This window comes from Balaenoptera acutorostrata, chromosome 15, assembly GCF_949987535.1.
Source record: "Balaenoptera acutorostrata chromosome 15, mBalAcu1.1, whole genome shotgun sequence".
NCBI lineage: Eukaryota > Metazoa > Chordata > Mammalia > Artiodactyla > Balaenopteridae > Balaenoptera > Balaenoptera acutorostrata.
The window spans coordinates 9,595,247-9,620,938 of NC_080078.1; the positions used below are offsets into that span (position 1 = coordinate 9,595,247).

The window sequence follows — 25,692 nt, forward strand, 5'->3', positions numbered from 1 at the left end:
AACACGACCTGGGCCCGGGGCCAGAGCCTGTGGGCCAAGGTTACAAAGCATCCAGCCAATGGAGTCGAGGCTGGGCGCCACAGTGGGGGGTGGGCAACACTCCCCAGCAATCCCCACCCCAGCTCTCGATCCCAGTCAGAGCAAGTGCAGGTCTGTGGCCAGCGGTTCTCAGAAGAGGAGGAGGCGCCGCAGAGGAAGAGGAATATTTACACAGAGAAAAGATCAAGGCTGGCCGATCCCCCTTTCTCCCCTACGGTTCTCGGTTGATAATTTATCCTGGTCCCTCCGCTCCGGAGAACTTTGCTCTCCGGGGCACTGAGCCAGGACCCCGGTTCGCGCCCTCCCCTGGGACACAGGCGTGGAGCTGGGGCCGGGCGCGGCCGGCGTGCTCTGCGACGCGCAAAGCAGGGGTCCCAGGCAACATGAGGCGCTCAGCCTCGCGTGGCGACCCGGGTGGGCGAGGCCAGGCCTCCCGGGGACCAGCCCCGCGCGGCCTGCAACATCCCCTGCCGGACCACGGCTGGGGAACTAAGAGCTGCGCCCCTCTGGGCCGGCCGGGGCACCCTCCTCCCGCCACCCTCGACCTAGCAGGTCAAGAACAGGTGTCCCGGCAATTGAAGGGTGCAGGGTGGACGAGAGACTGGGTTTCAGTAGACGTTGGCTATGAATTGGGACAACCATGGGCGCGAGGTGTATCGCGAGGGTGCAAGAATAGAGCGGGCCTGGGCGGGGGCTGCCGCGTTGGGAGCGGAAGGCTGCAGGTTGTCCGGTGGAGTGGCCCCCGGAGTGGAGGGTGGGGATGTTAGGATGGCCTAGGGTCCTGGGAGCGCAAGGGATGCCCTGAGGGCATTCTTTGGGGGCAGAGGGGTCGGGACGGGGGAGAGAGGCCCGCGGTGGGCCTACGGAGGTCGAGGTGGAGGGCAGGAGATCCCAGCCTTAGGGAAGGGGTCTTGGTGGTGAGGAATGGGAACCAGGAGGCGCGCAAGCATGTCGGGGCCAGTGGGCTGGGCCAGGGTCAGAGGACGCTCCGGGCTGGGGAGAGGAGGGTATCCAGGATGCGGCTGGAGTCTCTGAGAGCAGCCGGGACCAAGGCTGGGGGCCGGGTGGGGTGTCCGGGGCCCCAGCGCGCGGTCCCGCCAGGGAGGGCCGAGGCCGTCGGCCCCGAAGCCCCCTCACCTGTAGGCCAGGCTCATGCACTCGAAGAGGCGGGTGAGTGTGGGGTCGATGCTGCGCGGCCCGAAGTCGGCGAGCCCCAGGGGCCCCTCCTGGTCGCGCCGCCGGGTCAGCGAGTCGCTGTGCGGCGATGACACCATGAAGTGACCGCTGTGGATGACCTGCGAGCGGAGTAGCCCGCCTGCGCTGCGCCGGGTACTTGGGTCCTCCGAGTCTGTGTCTGAGTCCGAATCCGGGCTGGGGACGACCCGCGGGCCCTGCAAGCCCGCGACCAGACCCGCCAGCGCTCCGGCCGTGGCCATAGCCGCCGCCGCCTCGCCTGGGGCTAGGTGCAGCTGCCCGCGCAGCCCTAGGGGCCAGGCCGGCTCATTAGCATAGCCCCGCCCTCCAGTCCCGATAGGTCGCTCGAGGGGGCGGAGCCTCGTGGCGTGCGGGAGTGGATGGGGCTGGCTTAAATTAGCATAATCAATGCTCCAGGTGTGAGAACGCTGGCCTGGAGCTCCCGCGGGTCTAGAGTTTGGAAGAGGAGGAGGTCCCTATCTCCCCTCCCGTCTTTCCTTAGGGAGAGGGCCCTCCCTAAGTGGCCCTTTTGGGATCCTTGTCACAGTGGATTTCCCTTATGTGCCCGTCTGACTTCTCCCCTGGCCTCCAGGCCCTGAGGCAGAACTGTGTCCTAGAGTATCTGAGCCCCCATGCTGGGCACCCAGGGACTTGGGGAACGCACTGTGGAGGTAGGAGTAGGAAGCAGGGCCTCCTCTCCCTTGGCGCCTCCTAGCTTCAGGGGCCCTGGCTTAAGCAGACACCTGAATTGATCCTGCTCTGCCACTAATTCCATGAATAACCCTGGGCAAGTCTCTGTCTTACTGGGGATCTGTCTCTCTGTAAAATGGGGAATTTGGGGCTTCCCTGGTGGCGCAGTGGTTGAGAATCTGCCTGCCAATGCAGGGTATACGGGTTCGAGCCCTGGTCTGGGAAGATCCCACATGCCGCAGAGCAACTGGGCCCGTGAGCCACAATTACTGAGCCTGCGCGTCTGGAGCCTGTGCTCCGCAACAAGAGAGGCCGCGATAGTGAGAGGCCCGCGCACCGCGATGAAGAGTGGCCCCCGCTTGCCACAACTAGAGAAAGCCCTCGCACAGAAACAAAGACCCAACACAGCCATAAATAAATAAATTTTAAAAAAAATGGGGAAGTTGAATTCAGTGATTTCTTAGGGTCCTGCAACTTGAACCACCCTTGGTTCTAAGTCCCTGCTATCAGCATTCCAGCTCACCCTCCCATGCTCCTCAGGCCTCGTGTGCCCAGGAGGAAACCTCAGAGTTGTGTTCTGCGGTTCAGAAGACTTTCCCTTGAGCTGGTTCTCAGTAGGGTGGATTATCTCCCTCACCCCTTGCCTTAACCCTCCACAGGCATCTGCACCCCATTTCTGCCCTCCTGAGGGCCTGATAATACCTATGGAGGCCTAAGCACTGAAAAGACAATCCCTCTGCACATAATTCAAAACAAAACAACACTACAATAAATAAAAGGAAGTCCAAGATAAACAAGGACCTATCGTATAGCACGGGGAACTATATTCAGTATCTTGTAATGACCTATAATAGAAAAGGATCCGAAAAGAATATATATTATATATATATGAAAAATATATATATACATAAAGAATATATATATAAAATGGAATCACTTAGCTGTACACCTAACAAACTAACACAACACTGTAAATCAACTATACTTCAATTAAAAAATGACACAAAAAATACAAAACAGTTACCCAAATGAATTTTGAAAAAAAATAAACTCACTTATCTGAATAAAAAAAGGAAGTCCACAAATTCTAATTTCTCCCATGATGACATCTTCAATTTTAAAAATACGCATATCAATTACTAAATTTTAAAAAGTGTTCTGGGACTTCCCTGGTGGTGCAGAGGTTAAGAATCCGCCTGCCAATGCAGGGGACATGGGTTCAATCCCTGCTCCGGGAAGATCCCACATGCGGCGGAGCAACTAAGCCCGTGTGTCACAACTACTGAGCCTGCACTCTAGAGCCCACGCGCCACAACTAGTGAAGCCCGCGCGCCTAGAGCCCGTGCTCCACAACAAAAGAAGCCACTGCAACGAGAAGGCTGCGCACCGCAATGAAGAGTAGCTCCCGCTCGCCGCAACTAGAGAAAGCCTGTGCACAGCAACGAAGATTCAACGCAGCCAATAAATAAATAAATAAATAAATAAATAAAATCCATCACTAGTCTAAATAAATAAATAAATAAATAAGTGTTCTAAATGCCTCAACCTTCCTGAGGGCTTGAATGTGTGCTTCATTCACTTTGTCTAGCATCCCCCAACCTATCTGTATGGCCATTTAAGGGAGTATGTATTCCTCATTCCAGGCACTGTGTCCAACACTTTTGAACCCCATCATCTCTGTATGCTACTGAAGTAAGTGTTGTTAGTTTCATGAGAGGGGAAGCAGTTGCTCAAGGTCCCCAGCTGAGAAAAGGCAGAGCCAGATCTGACTTGGAAGTCCTGGTTCCTACACCTATGAGGCTGCCACTCTCCATGGACTGAGGGCATAGCCAGTTCAGAGTGTCCTTGCCCAGATGACAGTGCAGACTTGCGTGCGCTAGCCCAGGTCACCCCTTCGCTCCTTTCCCATTTGGCCTGTATCACCCAGTGTTTATAACCTCTCGCTACAGACAAGTCTTTTTCACAGCTGTGGAGATGTAGGATGGGGTCTTGACTGGGGTGTGAAGACGTGGCCGTCCCAGAGGTCCTGCCTGACACCAAACCCTCCCTGTCTCCCAGCCTTAGTTCTCAGGATTGCTCCCCCAGACTGCCCTTCGACGTCAGGAAAGCATACCCATCCTAGATGGACCCTAGATGCCACTTCCTCCTCTGGCATCTTGTTCAGATACAACTGTAATTTCATTCTGCCCTGCGTTCACATGCACTTACCTCTCTTCCCACTAGATGGCAAATTCCCTGAAAGCAAGAATCACATCTTACTTCTCTCAATGGACCATCCTCCTCTCAAGTGCAAATGGGTATTTGTTGAATGAATGAGTTTATATTATATCTACTAAGTGTGCTCTACCTATCCATCTGTCTATCTGTCTGTCTATCTATCTATCTATCCATCTATCCACATACACACACATAGATAACATTTATTAAGTGCACATTATGTGCCTGTCCCAGTGCTAGGTATTTCACTTTTGCGAAAGTTAAAACATATAGAAAAGCAAAGATTTGGTACTTTTAATATCCATAGAGATGGAAAGTAGATTAGCAGCTGACAGGGGTTGAGACTAGCTGGGTGTGGGAAAATGAGTAATGATTACAAGGGGTATGGGGTTTCTTTTTGGGGTGATGAAAATGTTCTAGAATTACATAGTGGTGATGTTTGCACAACTTTGTGAAATACTAAAAGCCAGTGAAAAGGGGTAAATTTGATAATAAGTGTATTATATCTCAGTAAAAAAAATTAGGCATTTAATATATTATTTCACTTATATTTCACTGATAATCCTCCCCGTGTGTGTGTGCGAGTGTGTTCGTATTTTTATTGCCATTTTACGGAAGGGGAAACTGAGGAATGGAAGTGATTCAGAGGGTTGTTGTGAGAATTAACTATAAATAGTTAATGTTTATGGAGTCTAACCTACTCAGTCTAGGTAATCTTCCTAACAGCCCCATGACTTTCAACCCATTTTGTAGACAAGGAAACAGGCTTTGCTGAAGGTCACAAGGTAAAAAGAGAATGGGAGGGACTTCCCTGATGGTTTAGTGGTTAAGACGCCGCACTTCCACTGCAGGGGAACTCGGGTTCGAAACCTGGTCAGGGAACTAAGATCTCACATGCCACGTGGTACGGCCAAAAAACATAAATAAATAAAATAAAAATTTAAAAAAAGGGAATGGGATTCAAACCCAGGCAATCTGATGGAAGCCTGCCTTACAAATACCTACTTTCTCAAATTAAAAGGACTAGCAATTGTTTGTGAGGATGTGGTGTGCACAGAACCCCATCCACTGACACCACCGCTGTGTGACTTGGCACAATCGTTTTGGAAAACTATCTGTCACTATCTACCAGAGCTGAACATCCATGTACCTTATGACCCAGCAGTTCCACAGAAACGTGCACGTATGTGCACCAAAAGACACGTACAAGAGTATTCAGAGCAGCATTATTCTTATTAGCTCAATATTGGAAACAACTCAAATGTTTATCAACAGGCGAACGGATAAATATATCACAGCACAGACGCACTACGGAATCTTAACACAGCAATGAGACGAACACTCTACCACCAGATGCAACCATATGGATGAATTTCACTGACAGTCTGTTGAGCAAAAGCAGCCTGACATGGAAGTGTGGATGCTGTAAGGCTTCATTTGTATAAAGCTCCAAAACGGGCTAATCTCTGGTGTTAGGCTGTGTTTTAGCCTTGGGATGACTAGAAGGGATCAAGAAGGGGCTGCTAACATTTTGTCTCTTTATCTGGGTTCAGGTAACAGGTGTGTTCACTGTGAGTATTCACTGAGCTGGATACTTATGATGTGTACACTTTCTATATGGACGTAGACTTACAAGTTTTTTAAAAGAGAGACTCAGTTTGCACGTGCACATGCAGCCTCACAGAAGCCTGCCTTGGCTGGGGGTGCATCGGGCATCTAGGAGGTGGGGAGAGCGACGGTGCATCAGGCCCAGAGGAGGATTTGGCAGGGGGAGAGATCGTTGAGTGAGTTGAGGGAATAGAGGATGGAGAGGTAGATGAGAGTGAGAAAGAGGAGTCTTAGCTGTGTGTCTAACCGGCGGCAAGTTGGGAAGTCATTTCCCCAGTCTGGGTCTCAGTTTCTGTATCTGAAAAATGGATGAACAAATCATGAAGAGAAAATTGATAAATATGACTACATCAAAGAGGAAGTTGGACTGGATGAGTTTTCATATCAGAAGCACCCAGTTCTATCAAAAAATACGGGTCTCATCCTATGAGGAAAGAAAAAAGTCACTTCTCTTTGCAAAAAGTACACTTCATGCTTATAGACCTTCTGCTTCTCTATTTACGTATAGTGATATTACAAGTAGTGTCATATTGTTCATACATTTTTTTTTCCGGCGACATTGGGTCTTCCTTGCTGCGCGCAGGCTTTCTCTAGTTGCGGTGAGAGGGGGCTACTCTTCGTTGTGGTGCGCAGGTTTCTCACAGTGGTGGCTTCTCTTGTTGCGGAGCACGGGCTCTAGGTGTGCGGGCTTCAGTAGTTGCGGCATGTGGGCTCAGTAGCTGTGGCACATGGGCTTAGTTGCTCCGCGGCATGTGGGGTCTTCCCGGACCAGGGCTCGAACACATGTCCCCTGCATTGGCAGGTGGATTCTTAACCACTGCACCACCAGGGAAGTCCCAGTTCATACATTTTTTTTTTCATAAATTTATTTATTTATTTTTGGCTGCATTGGGTCTTCGTTGCTGTGTGCAGGCTTTCTCTAGTTGCGGCGAGCGGGGGCTACTCTTCGTTGCAGTGGGCAGGCTTCTCATTGCAGTGGCTTCTTTTGCTGTGGAGCACAGGCTCTAGGCGCGCGGGCTTCAGTAGTTGTGGCACGTGGGCTCAGTAGTTGTGGCTCGCGGGCTCTAGAGTGCAGGCTCAGTAGTTGTGGTGCACGGGCTTAGTTGCTCCACGGCATGTGGGATCCTCCTGGACCAGGGTTCAAACCCCCATCCCCTGCATTGGCAGGCGGATTCTTAACCACTGCACCACCAGGGAAGCCCCATACATTTTTAAATTATGAAAATACCAAGTGAAAAAATAATCCTAAGTAGACTACCTCTGATCTGGATCGAGAACCACTTGTCTTTGTGCTCTGAGACTGTGAGAGTGGAGGAGGAGGGAAAGGAGGAGGAGGGGCAGAGGAGGAAACACATCAGAGTATATATCAAGTGAGTATCCAGTTATCTGCCCACCCATCCATTCATCTACCTGGGCATGTATCTATGCATCTGGTCATTTACCTATCCGTCTATCCATCCCCTGATAGTCAGACTGTCCACCTATCCACCCATTCATCTATCTGTCTATCCATTCCTAATCTGTCAATCCATCCATCCATCTCTTTGTCCATCCATCCAGCTCCTACCGGTCAATCTATCTGCCCATCCGTCCTTCCATCTATACATCTACCTAAGTTTCTATCTCTTTATCCATCCCCCTACCCAAATACCCACTCACCTGCCCATCCAGCACACATATGAACTGGCTGCAGGTATCAGGCCCTCAGTTAAGCCAGGGGTAGCGGAGTGGGGGGATGCTCAGATACTTATAACCTGTATCCTGCCTCCAAGCAACTCAGCATGGAGAGTGAGGCATGCCCACCAGCAACTCAGAGAGGGGCAGAAATAGTGCCTGGGACTATTTCGAGGCCTACCTCAAGCACATCCTCTTCTAGAGAGCCTTCCCTGTCCCCCAGGCTGTGAGTCAGGGAAGGCTGTCTAGATGAAGGTGTGCCTGAGGTGGGCCTCAAAAGACAAAGTGGGAAGCAGACACACAGAGAAGGGAGAAGGTGTTATGGGAGGGAACAGCAGGGGCAAAGGCAGGGCTGGGAAGCCACAGATTGGCAGGCCTGGGGAGAGCAGGGAGCCAGCAGCCCACACAGCTGCTGTGCTCCTGGCAGCCACCTCCCGGTCCTGCCCCTCATCTGGCTCCAGTGTGCACTGAGGCATCTACACCAAAGCGTGCCCCATGGGCCACTGCCAGCTCGCGGACTCCCTTACCAGTTCGTGATAAGAAAAATACATAAATTGCGAGCAAGTGTTTAGAAACATTTATATTGATTTAATGGAGTAATCTGATAGTTGAATGTAATAAGAAGAAGCTGAGCTTATAATTTGTCTATTTTTTTCAATTTAATTTTTATAGTAATTCGTTTTCTATTCTTTTTTGCATACTTATGCATCCATGGCAGATTGAAAATAAAAATGAGCCCTTTGCCCGTCTGTATGGACTGCAGGCACTTAGAGAAGCTCTGGTAGATGGCACAGCCTACACCCATGTACCCTTTGCCCAAGTGACCTCAAGGTCATTATCACATTTCCCTGAGAGCGGGGCAAGGCGAGGACTATCGGCCCCATTTTATAGCATGACTGGCCCAGGTTCTCACAGAGTAGGTGGCAGGGCTGAGATTTGAACCCAGGGCTGACACGACATCAGGCAGCTTCCCATGAGCTCTTGCTCCAGGGTAGGCTGAGCTGGGGGATGGGCCCAGGAGAGGAAGGGGAAGCACCTGGAGAAAGAACAGTCCAGAGCCTGTCCCAGGGTGTCAGTAGGCGCTCAGGGCACTGAGGGGGAGGACAGGAAGACTTCCCGAGGAGAGCGGCCCAAGCGTCAGCCTGGGCTTCCCCATGTGGTCCCAGAAGAACCAGGCCAGGCCCCAGCATCTCTGGGAACGTGCGGAGGGGCTAGTGCCAGGCCCGGCCCACTTCAATCCCTCTCCAGCTCCTTCCCTCCTCTTCTCCTTCTGCATCCACCCCCCCATCAGCCACCCTGTGGGATCCCTGAGGCTAGGGCTTCTGCCCATCCCTCTTGTGCCCAAAGCCCAAAGTTCAGCCAACAAAACGGGTCTCTGCCTGGCCCTTGGCAGGAGCCACTGCACTTTCAGACACATCCTCTCCTCTTGTCCTGGGGGAGACTAGAAAAACAGGGATTATGATTACTCCTCACTTATGAGCTTGAGGTCACAAGGCTCTAATTCCTGACCCTGTACTTTTTGACTAGTATGGTTGAATAGTAGAGAGGAGAGGGAAGCCATTCCCTTAGGGCCCTGGGGTGAAGCCCATAGTGGGGCAGGGAGTGGGTGGCTGGTGTGTAGTACCAGCTGGGGAGGAAGAAAACAGTGGCCTGTGGCATAACTGGAGGGGTTATCTGCCCAGAAACTTTTTTTTTTTTCGGCCTCGGCTCGAAGCTTGTGGAATCTTAGTTCCCCGACCAGGGACTGAACCTGAGCCTTTGGCAGTGAGGGTGCCAGGGAACTCCCTGCCCAGAAACTTCTTATCCAGCACTGTGGCTGCTTCCTGGGCAGCCTGAGAACCCCTATCCCAGGCCAGGAAGAGGCAGGAATAACATGGGCCAGGTCAGGCTTTTTTCCTATTCTGTTGGTGGACCAGTAACATGGGACTATATTTTTGCAGGACCATTTGGCAAAATCTATTACACCAAAAATGTTGGTACTCTTTGACCCACCAAATTCAACTGCAGGAATCTGTCCTATAAAAATATCTTCATAAGCGTGCAAAGATGTACCAGGATGTTCCTTGCAGCACTGTTTATAATACTGAAAAACAGGAGAATGGTTGAATAAATTTTGATAAGTCCCTACAGTGGAATACTGTGTAGCTGTTAACAAGCTCATCTGTAAAATAGTGATAATAGGATTTGTCTCTCATAGTTTTTAACGGGGATTAAGTGAATTAATACCTGCAAAGTGCTTCCATAGTAATGCTAGCTGTCATCATTGTTACAGCTGTAGAAATAGGAAAAAAATCACTAAGACGCAAAGCTGATTAAAAAAGAAACTTACAAAACAATAGGTGAAGTGTGATCCCATGTGAGTAAATTAATAATAGTAAACACACATATGAAAAAAGAAGAAAAGTCTGGACATACAGGCACCAAACTATGACACTAGTAGTATTTGGGGGGTGGGTAACAGAGACATTTACTTTATAAATTTCTATAAATTTTAAAGTTGGGTAATACCTGTGTATTGCTTTTGAAACCAGGAGAGAAAATCCTCCAAAAAAGTAAAGAAAACAAGAGGAGTAGAAGATGGTATGGGAACCCCTCCCCTCTTTTTGAGGACCCCGAAGTCCAGAGATCAAAGCTGCCTAAACAACAGGAAAGACTCCCTGTTTGGCTGATCAGACACTGGGGAAAGTCGGGGCGCAGCTTCCCACCCCAGCTTGTCTGACATTTTATTCTCATTCTGCAGGGCCCAAGGACCCCATGGGGACACCTTCTCTTCAGGGCATAAGGCCCAGGAGGCTGGCTCATCAGGGAGGCTGGGTCATCTCAGGCAAGCCATTTGCCCTCTCTGGGCCTCAGCTGCCCTCCCTGTAACATGGGCAGAAGCAGCCCAGCCTCTTGTGTGCTGTGAACAGCTAGGGGAGCAGAATGTGCCACTGGCATCACAGCAGAGCAAAGGATGGGGGCCAGCCTGGAGTTGGTGTTTCACCAAGAGTCTGTGGTCTGTAAAAATGCCGATGGCTGCCATTTGCCAGCGGGCAGTTTTTACTCACAACACTGCTGACACCAAATGCGTGATGTCTTTTCCAGCACCACTTCTCCAATTCGCCAGTACCAGCTGGGTGTCCTCCAATTCAATTCAGTTCTGACACTGTCTACCTGGAGTTAGCATCAGATCCCATAAACTAAGGGCTCGGTCCCACAAGCCGGCCTCCACTCCAGACACCAATCACAAGTCCAGGTTTTCATCTGTACTTTTGACCAACCAGCTATAAATCAGGAGATCCTGTGATCCCTGGCTGAGGTTCCATAATTTGCTAGAAAGGCTCACAGAACTCAGGAAGTCTCTTTACTTACACTTTCCAGTTTAGCATAAAGGAGACAACTCAGGAAAGCCGAATGGCAGAGACGCATAGGGCAAGGCACGGGAGCAGAGAGTGCACGGAGCTCCCATTGCCTCTCCTGGTGCGCATGCTCCCAGCACCTCCATGTGTTCACCAACCCAGAAGCTCTCTGAACGCCTTCATTTAGGGGTTTTTATGGAGGTTTCATTACATATGCACGATCGATTAAATCATTAGCCCTTGGTGACTGCACTTGATCAATCTCCAGCCATCTCCCCTCCCCAGAGATGGGGAGTGGGGCTGAAAGTTCCAACCCTCTAATCATGCCTTGATCTTCCTAGTGACCAGCTCAAAACTATCTAGGGGGCCACCAGTCATCTCATTAGCATACAAAAGACACTTATCACTCTGAAGATTCCATGGATTTTAGGAGCTGTGTGCTAGGAACCAGAGACAAAAACTAGATATGTATGTTTCCCATTGTACCACAACCGGGCCTCCCAGTGGCCTGCCAGGCCCTGAACATTGGTTGTCGTGTCTAATCAACCCACCCAAACACCTGTCACATAGGGCTGATGGTCCCCAGTTTACAGAACACACTCAGCTCAGGGAGTTGTTTGTTTACATGTGTTAGAGAGAGTAGGACAGTCATTCCAGGTCATACAGTTAATGAGTAGTGTAGCCTGGATTTGAACCCAGGTGTGTCCGATGGCAGAGCCCGAGTGTGTCCTTCCACTGGGCTGCTCAGAGGCACTAAAGGATGACCTGACCGCCCCTAAATATCAAGTATCAGATAAGCCCACCCAAGACAGAGCTGAAGTGCAGGCGCCAGGGTGGAAGGGGCAGCTGGCACATAGTAGGTGCTTTGTGAATACTTGCTGAGTCAACAAAGGACTGGCAAGTCCTTCTCCCTATGCTCTCCAGGAGGGGGTGTGAGGATTAGGGTCTCATCAGCTGCTCAAGACTCATATCCACGACCTAGAAATTTGTAAGTTGGAGAGGGCTGCAGACCATGTGTCCGCAGACCACATGTTACGCAGAGGGAAAGTGGGGCTTGATTTGGCTCAGGGGCTGTCTCAGACCACCAGCATGTCATGTCAGTGACCACGCCAGGCCTCCTGCCTCCCAGCTCTGGGCCCTCCAAGACCATCGGAGTCTCACGAGAGCGGGCCAGGAGAGGTAGAACAGGGCCTACTGTGTTAGTCAACCCATTCTACAGAGGAGGAAACAGAGGGCCGGAAAGCAGGTGCGCCTGGCAGTGCAGCCTCCTTCTTTGTGCATTTCTGGCCACCTCTGCATGTCGAGGTGGGGTGTGGGTATGGTTGCCCAGAGTCAGTCCCCGGAGAGTAGAATGGGGGTGCCTTGGAGGGGTGGAACGATTGTCAAGGCCAGGACCTCCCTGGCTGCTCAGACCCCTGCCTGCCTGAGAAACGTCAGGGTCAGACGATGCCCAGGCCGTCCAGGGCTCCCTGGCACAGAGGCGTGTACTGTAGTGCTCAAACCTGCCCCTGTTCTGTGACTTTGGGGTCCTCTCTGAGTGCGACCCTTATACAAGGAGGGAATGGTATAATCGGCTTTGAGCACTGGTTTCTCATCTTTTTTTTTTTTTTTTAGTAGATTTATTTTATTTATTTATTTTTTGGCTGCGTTGGGTCTTCGTTGCTGTGCGTGGGCTTTCTCTAGTTGCAGCAAGCGGGGGCTCCTCTTCGTTGCGGTGCGTGGGCTTCTCACTGTGGTAGCTTCTCTTGTTGTGGAGCACAGGCTCTAGGCGCACGGGCTTCAGTACTTGTGGCACGAGGGCTCAGTAGTTGTGGCTCACAGGCTCTAGAGTGTAGGCTCAGTAGTTGTGGCACATGGGCTTAGTTGCTCCACACATGTGGGATCTTCCTGGACCAGGGCTCGAACCCGTGTCCCCTGCATTGGCAGGTGGATTCTTAACCACTGTGCCACCAGGGAAGCCCCTGGTTTCTCATCTTTAAAATGGGTGTGGTGATATGATGTAATATTTACTTTAGGGGGTTGTTGTGAAGATTAAATGAAATACGTGAATGATGGCCAGTGGTCGGCACATGGTAAGTGTGGGTTTCCTTCTTCCTTCTCTCTCTGCCTCTCCCACCCCTGCCCTTTCTTTTTTTCCTTCCTTCCTAGCCAACAGCTCTGGGTATGGTGTTAGAGAAAGAACCAGGTGCTACAGGATACAGACAATGAGGGGACAACCTCCACCAGGGGACTCAGGGATGGAAAAAGCCTTCTCAAACCAGCTGTGGGCGGGCGACAGTCAGCTCGGCCCTGCCCAGAATCCCCAGGCCTCCTCAGTGCTGGGAGCTCTGGGAGTCATACCAACTGTGGTCCCACACCAGCCTCATCAGGGCTTCAGACTCCTGGACTGGCATGGAAAGGGGGTCCCAGGGAGGCACATCTCTCTCACCCAGAGTCATGCGGCTACTGGGGGCCCCCAGCAGCTGACTGTCACCTGCTCACCCACCTGCCTGCTGACCTCCATAACTCAGGGCCAGCCAGGAGGAGGCGTCACCTATTTATTGGTGCCAGGCCCTGCCCTGGGAATGTTCTGTTCCTTCCTGCTGGGGTCTGTCAGGGTCCCCTACACAAGGTCAGCTTAGCCCACCTCACAAAGGAGAGACAAACATGAGCTGCCTTGCCCCTGTATCTCAGGAGCAGGAAAGACAGATGGAGAAATGGATGAGGCAGGCACAGGCCACGAGGACACCCATGAGCACCCATGAATACAGCCCCTGTTGTGTGCTGCTCCTCGAATGCAGAGCACACACTCGCCCACAGCTGCTGCCCAACAGTCTGGGTAAGAATGCTTAGGCCCAGGTTACAGATGAGCAGAGTGAGGCCCAGAAGAGGACAGGGTCACCTGGAGGAGAGTCAGAGGCAGCAGTGGGAACAGAAACCAGAGCTTTGGAATCAGGCTGCCTGGGTTTGAACCCAGCCCTGCCATTTCCAGGCTGTGTGACCTTGAGCCAGTGCCTTGACTTTTCTAGGCCTCTGTTTCCTCATCCGTAAAGTGGAGAGAATATCCTCTTCCATCTCAGGTTATCAGGAAGCAGGAAACAGAGACAGAAAAGCCCCCACACAGTGCCTGGCACACAGTAGGTGCGCAGCAAATTTCAGTTCCTCCCCCCACTCCCAGCTAACCCTCTCTTCTCCTTCCTCTGCTTCCGAGCCCAAACCCCTTCTTCAGTCCTGACCAGGCAGCGAGAATTGGCCTAAAGAGGGCCCCTCCCAGCCCGACAGCGCCAACATAGGTCTCAACCTGCCTTTGCCCGCCACAGGGCCAGCAGCGGGGTCAAGGGCAGCCTCAGAGGGAAGACCCTGGGAGGGGAGTCTGAGTGTCTGGGCAGGTGAGGTCGTGGGAGCCTCCAAAGCACGGCCCCTTCCACTTCCACTCTGCAGTTTGCGGCCTCTCCCACTCCCACTTCCACTCTGCAGTTTTCAAAGCTCATTACCATCCACCTCAGCTTACAAAGTCACCTGCACCAGTGTCAGAAGATTTCATTCACAGCGTTCCAAGACCCCACGTGGGGCCCTGACCCCAGCTCTCAGCGGCCCTCTCACCTGAGGCCAGCTTGAGTCCTGATCCCAGCCTGAGCCCTGAGCACGATTCCAAACTGAGCCCAGGTCTAGGGTAGATTGTGTCCTTAGCGGGGTAAGGGGGTAGGGGTGGAGGGGCACAGTCAGAAGAATCATCCTCTCAAGAGACGGAGAATCCTGCTTGTCACAGCTCAGAGCTCCTCCGCTGGACTCTCCCTCCTCCCCCAGAAGCTGTCCCTGCCTGAGGCTGAGGCGCTGAGCCTCCCTGGGGCGGGCCTGAGCCCAGTGCTTAGCTCCCAGGCCTGAGCGCCCCAGGCCCCTCTTCTGAGGATCTGGCCAGATGCTGAGGAACCTGGGCAAGATGGAGGCCAGGGCTAGATACCTGGCCTCACCTGCCACCTGATCCAACTGACCCTGCCGCATCCTCCTCCTTGTGACGGACCAGAGAGACCTTGTTTGGAGGGGGCTGCCCTGTACCCCAAAGCATCCTGGTGTCCCTGTTTGTTCTGTCCCTGTCTCCATACCAGTGGCCCAGGAACAAGCCTCCCCATGTCACAGAGGGAGAACCAGGCCCAGAGAAAGGAAGTAACATGCCCGTGGTCACACAGCCAGACACAGACAAGAGCCCGAAGCTCCTAAACCCAGTCCAGGCCTGACTCTGGCTTCCTGGCCCCCCAGGTGGACTCAGGAGACCTGGGGTTGGGGGCAGGGTGGCTGGGAGAAGGCTGGCTGGGAGCCGGCAGGGAGCCCTGGCCTCCCTGAGCCCGACCAGTGGGGATGCCTTTCACCACTTCCCTAGTCCCTACCTCTTGACTAGAAGCCTGGTGACTGGGAATCCACATGGCTTCCCTGACCCACGGAGACAGCTGGCTTCTTCCTGACCAGCCAGGAGCCTGGGTCCTTGCCCCTGATCCAGGGCCCACTTGGAACCAGCTTCTCTACTGGCACCCACAACTGCTCAGGGCAGGGGGGAATGACAGGGAGGAAGGCCCTCCCTCTTGGCTTCCTGGACCCACACTCGGCTCCATGGAGAGCCCCCTGGACCAAGACTCAATCCCAGCCCAGCCAGTGGGACCGAGGAAGCAGTGGGAGCCTGTGGGCCTCCTGGAAGGGCAGGCAGGATGAACTCTTCTTGGATTCTTGATCCTGAGCCCTCTCTGGGGTATGAGCTTGCCTCTTTGCTACCTGCCCCCCCACCCCCGGCTTGAATGAGGGGGGCAGGTACACGAGAGTATTAACCCCTTCAGCTCAGCAGAGCCATAGAAGCGCTCCTCCCCATTTGACAGGTGGGGAGACTGAGGTCCAGCATAATGGAGGCTCCGACTCTCCTCGGGCTAAGCACCTGCCCCCACCTGACCCCCTCCACGCCCCTTACCTGGATTCTGCGCGATCTGCGGAGGGCGTGGTGGCTCCCAGCCAGGGCCACGAGGTCTCCCGTGCTGCGTCCGTGCGGCGTCCGGGGCGCACGCGGGATGCTCCGGGCAGAGGCTACTCGCTCTCGGTGCCTTCTCTGCACCGGCGGCAGAGGGCTCTGCGCTGTCTACGCAGCGGGTGTGGACGCTGGCACTGCCCGGCCCCCGCCCTCCCGCCCCCTCAGGGTGTCCTTTGCCCCTTGATCCGGTGCCTCCTTCTCTCCTTAGCACGTGGGTGGCAACCGCTCACCCAGCCGGCGGCCTGTGGGGCAGCCCTGGCCCGGGCCATGGGCCCAGGCGCCTGCCAATCCCCGTCTGCGACCGGCTCGTGCCCGCTCACCTTTAACCTCCCTCTCCGCAGGGCTTAGTGCCCGGCTCCCAACCCGCGGGCTGGGCTGGAGAAGGGAGGAGCCATAGGTGTGGAGCCAGGCCCGGGTGGGCAGAGGCAGAGCCTGGGACAGCCTCGGTTACGCCCTGAGCCGCAGCCCCTCTTCTCTCTTGAGTTCCCATCCTGCTCACCGAGCCCCGTTCATTCCCTGAGCGCCAGCTCCACTCGTGACCCGTCCTGAGCCCCCTCCTGCCTCTGAGACCTGCTCTCTCTCCCTGATTTCCCATCGTCCTCACCGATCCCCACTCCCGTTCCGTGAGCAGCCCTCCCATCCTCACACACCCCCACCCCTTACGGAGCCCTCCCCCTCCACACCCTTTACGCTCCCTGAGCTCCCGGTTCTTCCTGGAACCTCCTTCTGACCTCCTTTCTCTCCCCTGGGTCCCTGTCTCCTCCTATGCCTCTGCCCTCTCCCTGAACCCCACCACTAAGTCTAAGTATGTCTCATGCAATATTTGGGGCATACTTATACTAAAAGATTATTCATACTGTTTATCTGAAATTCAGATTTAACTGAGCATCCTGGATTTAGCCTACCCATATGTAAAACAGGGGAGGCAGGGGAGTTCCGACAGGATCTTCTCTCTCCAGGGCCCCTCTTAGCTCCAGCTACACTTATAGAAAAACCTCAGGTTGATGTGGAAGTGGTCTGGAGGATGTGACATCCCTTGCAGAGTAAGAGGACAGCCAGGCGAAGATGGGAAGCAGGGTGGAGGGGATGGCCTTCACATCAGAGAGAGACAAGAGGGAAGCAGAAGTTCCTTGAGGCAGTCCAATCCTGGAAGGTCTCCTGAAGGAGCAGGACGTTCATGGTTACTTTGACGCTGAGAAAGAAGGCAGGTGAGTTAAATGACTCTGGTGGATGGTTCCCCCTCCCTTAATGGAAACTGGGGAGGGTTGGGGGTCTCCTCATTTAAGGAAGTCTCCTGAAGATAAGTAGAAGGTATCTCCCCCTTTACATGAAGATTCTTTAGAGTGAGGACAGGGTCTCATTTCAGCAACAAATTACTACCATTTCTAGCTAAGATTTGTCAAGCGCTGACCACTTGCCAGGGTCCTGCCTACACTTCCTAAGCCCTTTATGTGGGTTAATTCATTGAATCCCTTCAACAACCAAATGGGGTGGGTGTTTTTCCTTATTTTACAGATGAGGAAACAGAGGCACAGAGAGACTGAGTAATTTGTCTGAGGTTCATACAGTGAAATTTGAGCCCAGGTGTCCTGGCCCTGCACCTGCCATGTAATAGAGCCTGTGCTGGGGGCTGGGACTGGAAAAACGACACAAATTCTGTCTCACAGGGGACCTCGAGTCTAGCAAGGAGTGGGGATGAGTGAGTCTTTAATGACTCTGGTACAGGTCAGGCTGGGATCAGGGCTGGGACAGAGTGTGCTGGGAAGGTAGGATTGATTCTGCCTGTGGAGGAGGAGGTGTGTGCTAGGCCAAAAGGATGGGTCAGTTCTTCAGTAGTTTTAGGACAAGGCATTGGGAGGAAGGGCATTCTTTTTATTTTTATTTTGGCCACATCACGCAGCTTGCATGATCTTAGTTCCCCGACCAGGGATTGAACCCGGGCCCTCGGCAGTGAAAGCACGGAGTCCTAACCACTGGACTGCTAGGGAATTCCCATGAAGGGCATTCTAGGTAGAGGGATATCTTGGGCAAAGGCAGGAGAGGTGTAGAGATGCAGTGTGAGATTGGGGAATAGTCAAGAGTCTGGCTTGACTGGAAGGGGGTCTATAGGCAAGTATGAGATGGGGGAAAAGGAAAAAGGAAGAAAATCATAGAGGAATACAGACATTAGAAAAAGAAATGTAGACCCCATCCAGGAGAGGACAGGGAGCCATAAAAGAGGGCAGGGGGCACTCAGCTGAGGAGTGGCATGTCTGCCTCAGCTGGGCCAGGACTGCACAACTGCCTTGGGGAGGTGGAGGGAGGACTTGCCCAGCTGAAGGGACTGACTGTCACTTTGCCAAAGGTCTTGGGTCTCATTCAACTCTAGATCCAGCCCCAGAACAGGACCTTTGTTAACAAAATAACACACTTGTAAATGTCGGCAGAATTGGGTGAAGAGGATTTGTCGACAGATCGAAGGTTTAGGGGTGAGAAAGGCTTTCCTGATTTGAGCCTAAGTGCCTGGCAGGATGCTGACCGTCTAAATCAAATAAGGGGGTATGGGGGAAACTGACTGTGGGCAGAGGTGGGAGATACTGCATCGAAGGGTTGCTGTGGGGTGACGTCCAGGAGGCTGCTGTCCTCAGGATGGCAGGTAATGTCTGAGCCTCTCACAAGGAAGGTGGTGGAGCTCTGAGGCTGCTGAGGGTGTCAGGCTGCTTATTTCTTCAGCCTGGATTGACGCCTCCCGTGTACCTAGCCCCGTGCTTGTGGGAACATGTTCATAATGTGGTAGGAGAGTGTCCCCTTCAGCAGAAAGATAAGACGGCTGAAGTCAGAGCCTTCACTTTTTATGAGGTTCAAAACAGCTACAAATGATCTATTGTTTAGACTCCTGTGTTTATATACCAAAACTATTTTTAACAAAACAAAGGAATTCCACACCTGTTAGAATGGCTAAAAAGAAAAAGACTAAGCATATAAAGTGTTGGTAAGAATATGGAGTAACTGGAACTCATATACTGCTGGTGGGTATGTTAAAACAGTTTGGAAAACTGTTTGGCGGTTCTTAAAACGTTAAACAGACACCTACCACCTGACCCAGTCATTTCATTCCTAGGTATTTAGTCAAGAGAAATGAAAGGCTATGTCCATACTAAGACATAAGCAATGTTAATAGCAGTTTTGTTTGTAAAAGCTTTAAACTGAAAAAAAAAAAAAAAAGCCTTAAACTGGAAACAATTGAAAGGTCCAGCAACAGGCGAATGGATAAACAAATTGTGGTATATCCATACAATGAAATATTATACTGAGATAAAAAGGAACAAACTGATAAATGCAACAGTCTGGATGAATAACAAAAGAATTATTCTGAGTGAAAGAAGACAAATAAGAAAAATAGTATACACTGTATGATTCCATTTATGTAAAATTCTCGAAAATGCAGTCTAACCTGCAGTGACAGGAAGCAGATCAGGGTTATCTGGGGATGGAGTTGAGGGGTGTGGGAGAGACTGGAGGGAGTTATTACAAAAGAACATAAAGGAACCTTTTTTTTTTTTTATTTATTTTTATTTTTGGCTGCGTTGGGTCTTCGTTGCTGCACGTGGGCTTTCTCTAGTTACGGTGAGCGGGGGCTACTTTTCGTTGTGGTGCACAGGCTTCTCATTGCAGTGGCCTCTCTTGTCACAGAGCACGGGCTGTAGGTGCGTGGGCTTCAGTAGTTGCAGTGTGTGGGCTCAGTAGTTGTGGCTCACGGGCTCCAGAGAGCACAGGCTCAGTAGTTGTGGCACACGGGCTTAGTTGCTCCGTGGCATGTGGGATCTTCCCAGACCAGGGCTCGAAACCCATGTCCCCTGCATTGGCAGGTGGATTCTTAACCACTGCACCACCAGGGAAGTCCTGAGGTCCAGATTTTAAAAGGGATGTGTGTGTGTGTGTGTGTGTGTGTGTGTGTGTGTGTGTGTGTGTGTGTGCTGGGATAACTGGATAGCCACAAGCAAAAGTATGAAGTCATATCCGTACCTCACACCATATACAAAGATTAACTCTAAATGGATCAATGACCTAAATGGAAGAGCTAAAACTATAAAACCCTTAGAAGAAAACATAAAGGTATAATAAATCTTTATGATCTTGAATTAGAAAATGGTTTCTAAGATATGATGCCAAAGTACAAGCAACAAAAGAAAAAAATAGATAAATTGTACTTCATCAGACTTTTCATAAAAACTTTTTTATGCATCAAAGGACGCCATCAAGAAAGTGAAAAGACAACCTACAGAACGGGAGAAAATTATAAACCATATATCTGATAAAGGACTAGTTTCCAGAATATATAAAGAACTCTTACAACTCAAAAATAGACATGGGACTTCCCTGGTGGTGCAGTGATTAAGAATCTGCCTGCCAATACAAGGGACACGGGTTCGAGCCCTGGTCCGGAAAGATCCCACATGCCGCGGAGCAACTAAGCCCGTGCGCCACAACTACTGAGCCTCTGCTCTAGAGCCTGCGAGCCACAACTACTGAGCCCGTGTGCCACAACTACTGAAGCCCGTGCACCTAGAGCCCGTGCTCCACAACAAGAGAAGCCACCGCAATGAGAAGGCCGCGCACCTCAATGAAGAGTAGCCCCGGCTCGCCGCAGCTAGAGAAAGCCCGTGTGCAGCAAGAAGACCCAACGCAGCCAAAAATAAATTAAATTAAATAAATTAATTTTAAAAAAATAAAGAGACCAATAACCAACTGAAAAATGAGCAAACTGTCTGAATAGGCTTTTCCCAAAAGTAGATATAAAAATGACCAATAGCACATGAAAAGATGGTGAACATCATTAGTCACCAGAGATATGCAAATTGAAATCATGAGATAACACTTCACACCCACTAGGAGAGTTATAATAAAAAAAGGTAGACAATAACAAGTGTTGGTGAAGAAATTGGAACTTCATACGTTGCTAATGCAAGTGTAAGATGGTGCAACTGCTTTGGAAAACTGTCTGGCCTTTCCTCAGAAAGATTAAACATGGAATTATCATATACCCACTCATTGGTATATAAGCAAGAGGAAAAAACACGTCACATAAAAACTTGTATGCCAATGTTTATAACAGCATTATTCATAATAGCCAAAAAGGTGAAACAACCCCAATGTTCACCAAGTGATGAATGGATAAACAAATTGTGGTATATACATACAATGGAATATTATTTGATCATAAAAAGGAATCAATAGATATACAATGGAATATGATTTGGCCTTAAAAAGGAAGGAAATATTGACATGCTATACAACATGGAAGAACCGCGAAGACATTATGCTAAGTGAAACAAACCAGTTGCAAAAGGACAAATACTGTATGATTCCACTTATATGAGGCACCTAGAGTAGTCAAATTCATAGAAACAGAAAGTAGAATGGTGGGTGTCAGGGGCTGGGGTGAGGGGGGAATGGGGAGGGAGTATTTAATGGACATAGAGTTTCAGTTTGGGAAAATAAAAAAGTTCTGGAGATGGATCGTGGTGATGGTTGCAGAACAAGGGGAATGGACTTAATGTCACAGAACTGTATACTTTAAAATGATTAAAATGGGAAATTTTATGTCACATATGTACCACAAAAAAAAATATCAAAAGGAATCATTACTAATAAATTCTACAACATGAATGAATCTTAAAAACATTATATTAGGACTTCCCTGGTGGCGCAGTGGTTAAGAATCCGCCTGCCAATGCAGGGGACACTGGTTTGAGCTCTGGTCCAGGAAGATCCCACATGCCACGGAGCAACTAAGCCCGTGCGCCACAACTACTGAGCCTGCGCTCTAGAGCCCATGAGCCACAACTACTGAGCCCACACACCACAACTACTGAGCCTGCGTGCTACAACTGCTGAAGCCCGCGCGCCTAGAGCCTGTGCTCCACAACAAGAGAAGCCACTGCAGTGAGAAGCCCACGCACTGCAACGAAGAGTAGCCCTCACTCAACGCAACTAGAGAAAGCCCGCGCACAGCAACGAATACCCAACGCAGCCAAAAATAAATAAACAAATAAATACATAAATAAATTTATTAAAAAAATTATATTAAATGAAAGAAGCCAGTCACAGAAGACCACATATTATAGGATTCCATTAGTATGAAATGTCCAGAACAGGCAAATCTATAGAGACAGAAAGTAGGTTAGTTGCCTGGGGCTGGTGGTCGGGGTGGGATCTGGGGGAAATGGGGAGTCACTGCTAATGGGCACAGAGCTGCTTTTTGGGGGCGATGAAAATGTTCTAAAATTGTGCCAATGGATCCACAGCTCTGTGAATATACCAAAAACCATTGAATTGTACAATTTAAATTGTTGAATTGTATGGCATGTATCTCAATAAAGCTGCTTTTTTTTTTTTTTTTTGAAGGGGTGGTGATTGAATCCTTGGAGAATAATGAATTTAAAGATTGAATCGGGCTTCCATGGTGGCGCAGTGGTTAAGAATCCGCCTGCCAATGCAGGGGACACGGGTTCAAGCTCTGATCTTGGAAGATCCCACATGCCGTGGAGCAACTAAGCCTGTGCACCACAACTACTGAGACTGAGCTCTAGAGCCCGCGAGCCACAACGACTGAGCCCTCGCGCCACAACTACTGAAGCCCGCAGGCCTAGAACCCACGCTCTGCAACAAGAGAAGCCACTGCAATGAGAAGCCCACGCACCGCAAGGAAGAGTAGCCCCCACTCTCCGCAACTAGAGAAAGCCCGCGCACAGCAACGAAGACCCAACGCAGCCAAAAATAAATAAATAAATAAATTTATTAAAAAAAAAAAAAAAAGACTGAATCAGGGAGCAGAACCATGAAGATGAAGTGTTCCCTTTCTCCAGTCAGCCCCTGGAAGATAGTAGGTAACCCATAAATTAAATCCAATGGATCATTTCTAGAAAGAGGAACCCATTGCAGTTGCTGTTTTCGGAGAACCGACTAAGTGCCAGGCATTGTGGTAGACACATATCAAGTCACATAATCCTTCAACTACCCGTTTTACAGATGATATAATTGAGATTCAGGGAATTAAGGACTTTGCTCTTGGTCACATAGGAAGTGGCAGAGGTCAGAATGGGACCCAGGTCTGTCTGACTTCAAAGCTAAGGTCTAAAAATAGACCCTAAAAATTATTAATTTTATATAGAAGTTTTCAGGCTTACTCCAAAGTATTAATATAAAGAATAATACAGTGCACACCTGTGTACTCTCACTCAGCCTAAGAAACTGAACTATCTCTTAATGCCATTGAAGTCCCCTCTGTCTCCTCCCCGATTCCATCCCTCTTCTGCCAGACGGCCACACTGCTGAATTTGGTATTTATTGTTCCTGTACTTTTACTTTGTACGTATCTCCAAGCAATAATATAAAGTACGGTTCTGCATGTTTCTAAACTTTACATAAACAGTATTATACTGAATGTAGTCATCTGAGGCTGCCTTTTTTCACTGTATTGTTTGTGAGATTCAGCCAAGTTGACATGTGTAGCTGTAATTTGCCCATTTCTGTTGCTGTGTAGTATGAAGTGTTCCACTGTATTGGACATTTGGGTTGTTTCCAGTTTTTCGTCATTACAAGTAGAGCCACTGCAAACATTCCCATTCTTGTCTCCCAGTCCAAGACAGCGAAAATTCCTAGGAGTCTGTGTTAGTTTCCTATCGCTGCTGTAACAAATTACCAAATTAGTGCCTTAAAACAACACAGATTTATTATCTTACATTTCTGGATGTCTGGAGTCTGAAATGGGTTTCACTGGGCTGAAATTAAGGTATTGGCAGGGGCGCACTCTCTCTGGAGTCTCCAAAGGAGAATCAATTTCCTTGCCTTTTCCGGTTTCTAGAGGCTGCCTGCTCGTGGTTTCTTCCTCCATCTTCAAAGCGAGCAACGTAGTGTCTTCAAATTTCTCTCTCACTCTGACCCTCCGATTTTACTGTCACACCTCCTTCTCTGATTCTGACCCTCCTGCCTCCCCCTTATAAGGACCCTTGTGCTTACGCTGGCCCCACCTGGATGATCCAGGATAATCTCTCCATCTCGAGATCCTTGATTTAATCACATCTGCAAAGTTCCTTTCACCACGGATGGTAACATGTTCACAGGTTCCAGGGATTAGGATGTGGACACCTTTGGGGTCTATTATTCTGTCCACTGCAGAGGGGAACAGCTGGGTAGTGTGATATGAACACCTTTTCGTACAAACTCGAATTACGAGTTTGTCAAACTGCCCTCCAAAGTGAATTGATTCTCTCTCCCACTAGCAGTACAAAAGCATTCCTGTCACTTCCCATCCTCACCAACACTTGATATTATCTGACTTTTTAATTTTTGCCAACTTGACGCCTGTGAAATGTCTGGACTCTGACTGCTATGCGGTCAAGAAAGACATGATGGTCAATGGCATTGAATGTGAAAAAGAAGGGCCCTGACAGTAAGAAGTAGTCCATGACCGTGGCTAGTGCAGTGCCCTTGAAGTGGTGGTGGTGGGGGGATGAAGTCAGACTGAGTCAAGGAATAAGGGGGGGGGGGCGGGTATGAGGAAATGGATGCAGGGAGTACAGAGTCTAGATGGTATGTTAGTAGGCTTGGACTGCCATAACAAAATACCACACACTGGGTGGCTGAAACAAAAGATACCTATTTCTCATAATTCTGGAGGCGGAAAGCCCAAGATCAAGGTGCCAGCAGATTTGGCTTCTGGTGAGAGCTCTCTTCCTGGTTTGCAGACAGTGGCCTTCTAGCTGTGACCTCACACTGGTGGAGAGAGAAAGAACTTTGGTCTCTTTTCCTCTTCTTATAAGGGCACTAATCCCATCATCAGGCCCCATCCTCATGACCTCATCTAAACCTAATTACCTCCCAAAGGCCCCACGTCCAAATATCATTACATTGGGGGTTAGGGCTTTGACATATCAATTTTGGGGGGAAGTACTCAGTTCATAACAGGGTACTTTCAAAATATTGGGTGGGGGTGGTGAAAGGGAGGTATCAGTCTAAAGGCAGAAATTAAAGGTGAAAGAGACAGAGAAAGAAAGAGACATAACTACCACAGTGGGGGAGGCATCCTGGAGGGGGCAGGTGAAGGTGAGACCCATAGCACAAGGGTACCTGGGCTTGCTTTGGAATGAGGGGAGGCTCCTCCTCCTGGAGGAAGGAGAGAAGAAAGGGCACTGGGGCAGGTGCAGAGAAGATCCAAAGAGGTGGGGCAGGAAGTGGCAGAAGTTCTCCCATGTGATGGGCAGTGGAGTCACCTACTGAGGGGGCAGGAGTGGGTGTAGGAGGTCTGAGGAGTGTGGGGAAGGTTCACAGGGGCCGTTGTTGTGGGATTCCACAGGGGACCCACTGGGCTGAACAAAGGGGGATTGGTGACGAAGAGGGGACAAGCCAAGGCAGGAGCTCCCATCAGATCTCACCAGGGCCTCTTAGAGTGAAGAATGCCTGTTGCCTGGCCAAAGGAGGGCTGGACAGGGGGAGTGTCTAGGAGACCCCTGGAAGCTTAGTGGAAACAGTGGGTCTGGAGGACGCAGACCAGAACCAGGGAGATCATAGCCAGGAAATTGGGAAAGGTGGAAGAGCTCTTGATAATACCCAGGACCGTGGTGGAGGGACATCAGGGACTGTGGGGCACACAGTGCAGCCTGGGGAGGTAGAGAGGGCTTCCTGGAGGTGGTGATGTTCCAGCTGAGTCTTGAAAAGGAAAACCAAATTTCAGTTGCCATAAAAATGTGGAAGAAGTGTTGTCTTCACAGTCTATCAGCAAGTCCATCCTGCCCCACTCCATCAGTTTTGTCTCTTTCTCAGACATCTCCACCACGCCCCCTGTGCTCTGGCTGGATTGGGAGAGTCCTTGTTGGGCACTTTCAGCTTCTATGCCTTGGCTTATGGACTTCTCTTTGGTTTCAAGATTTTCTCCTTCAACTTCAGAACTCCTATTCATCC

General features: G+C 50.4%; 1 protein-coding gene across 12 annotated transcripts in view; it reads right to left on the reverse strand.

The window, feature by feature from the left end:
* The window catches only part of MLXIPL (MLX interacting protein like), a 54,185-nt gene that overhangs the window by 16,778 nt on the left and 11,715 nt on the right, over positions 1 to 25,692 (reverse strand). For 2 of the 12 annotated variants that reach the window (XM_057529022.1, XM_057529021.1), the window contains exon 1: positions 15,694 to 15,940. The exons of 4 other annotated variants lie outside the window; for them this stretch is intronic. Coding sequence is in view for 4 of the 8 variants with exons in the window: in XM_057529015.1 (XP_057384998.1) it covers positions 1,177 to 1,475 (299 nt within the window). In the remaining 4 variants the exon portion in view is untranslated. Of the gene's footprint in view, positions 1 to 1,176; positions 1,529 to 15,693; positions 16,387 to 25,692 lie in introns of those variants that run through there. 6 more of the 12 variants (XM_028167678.2, XM_007186547.2, XM_057529020.1 and 3 more) reach the window with 5 other exon arrangements.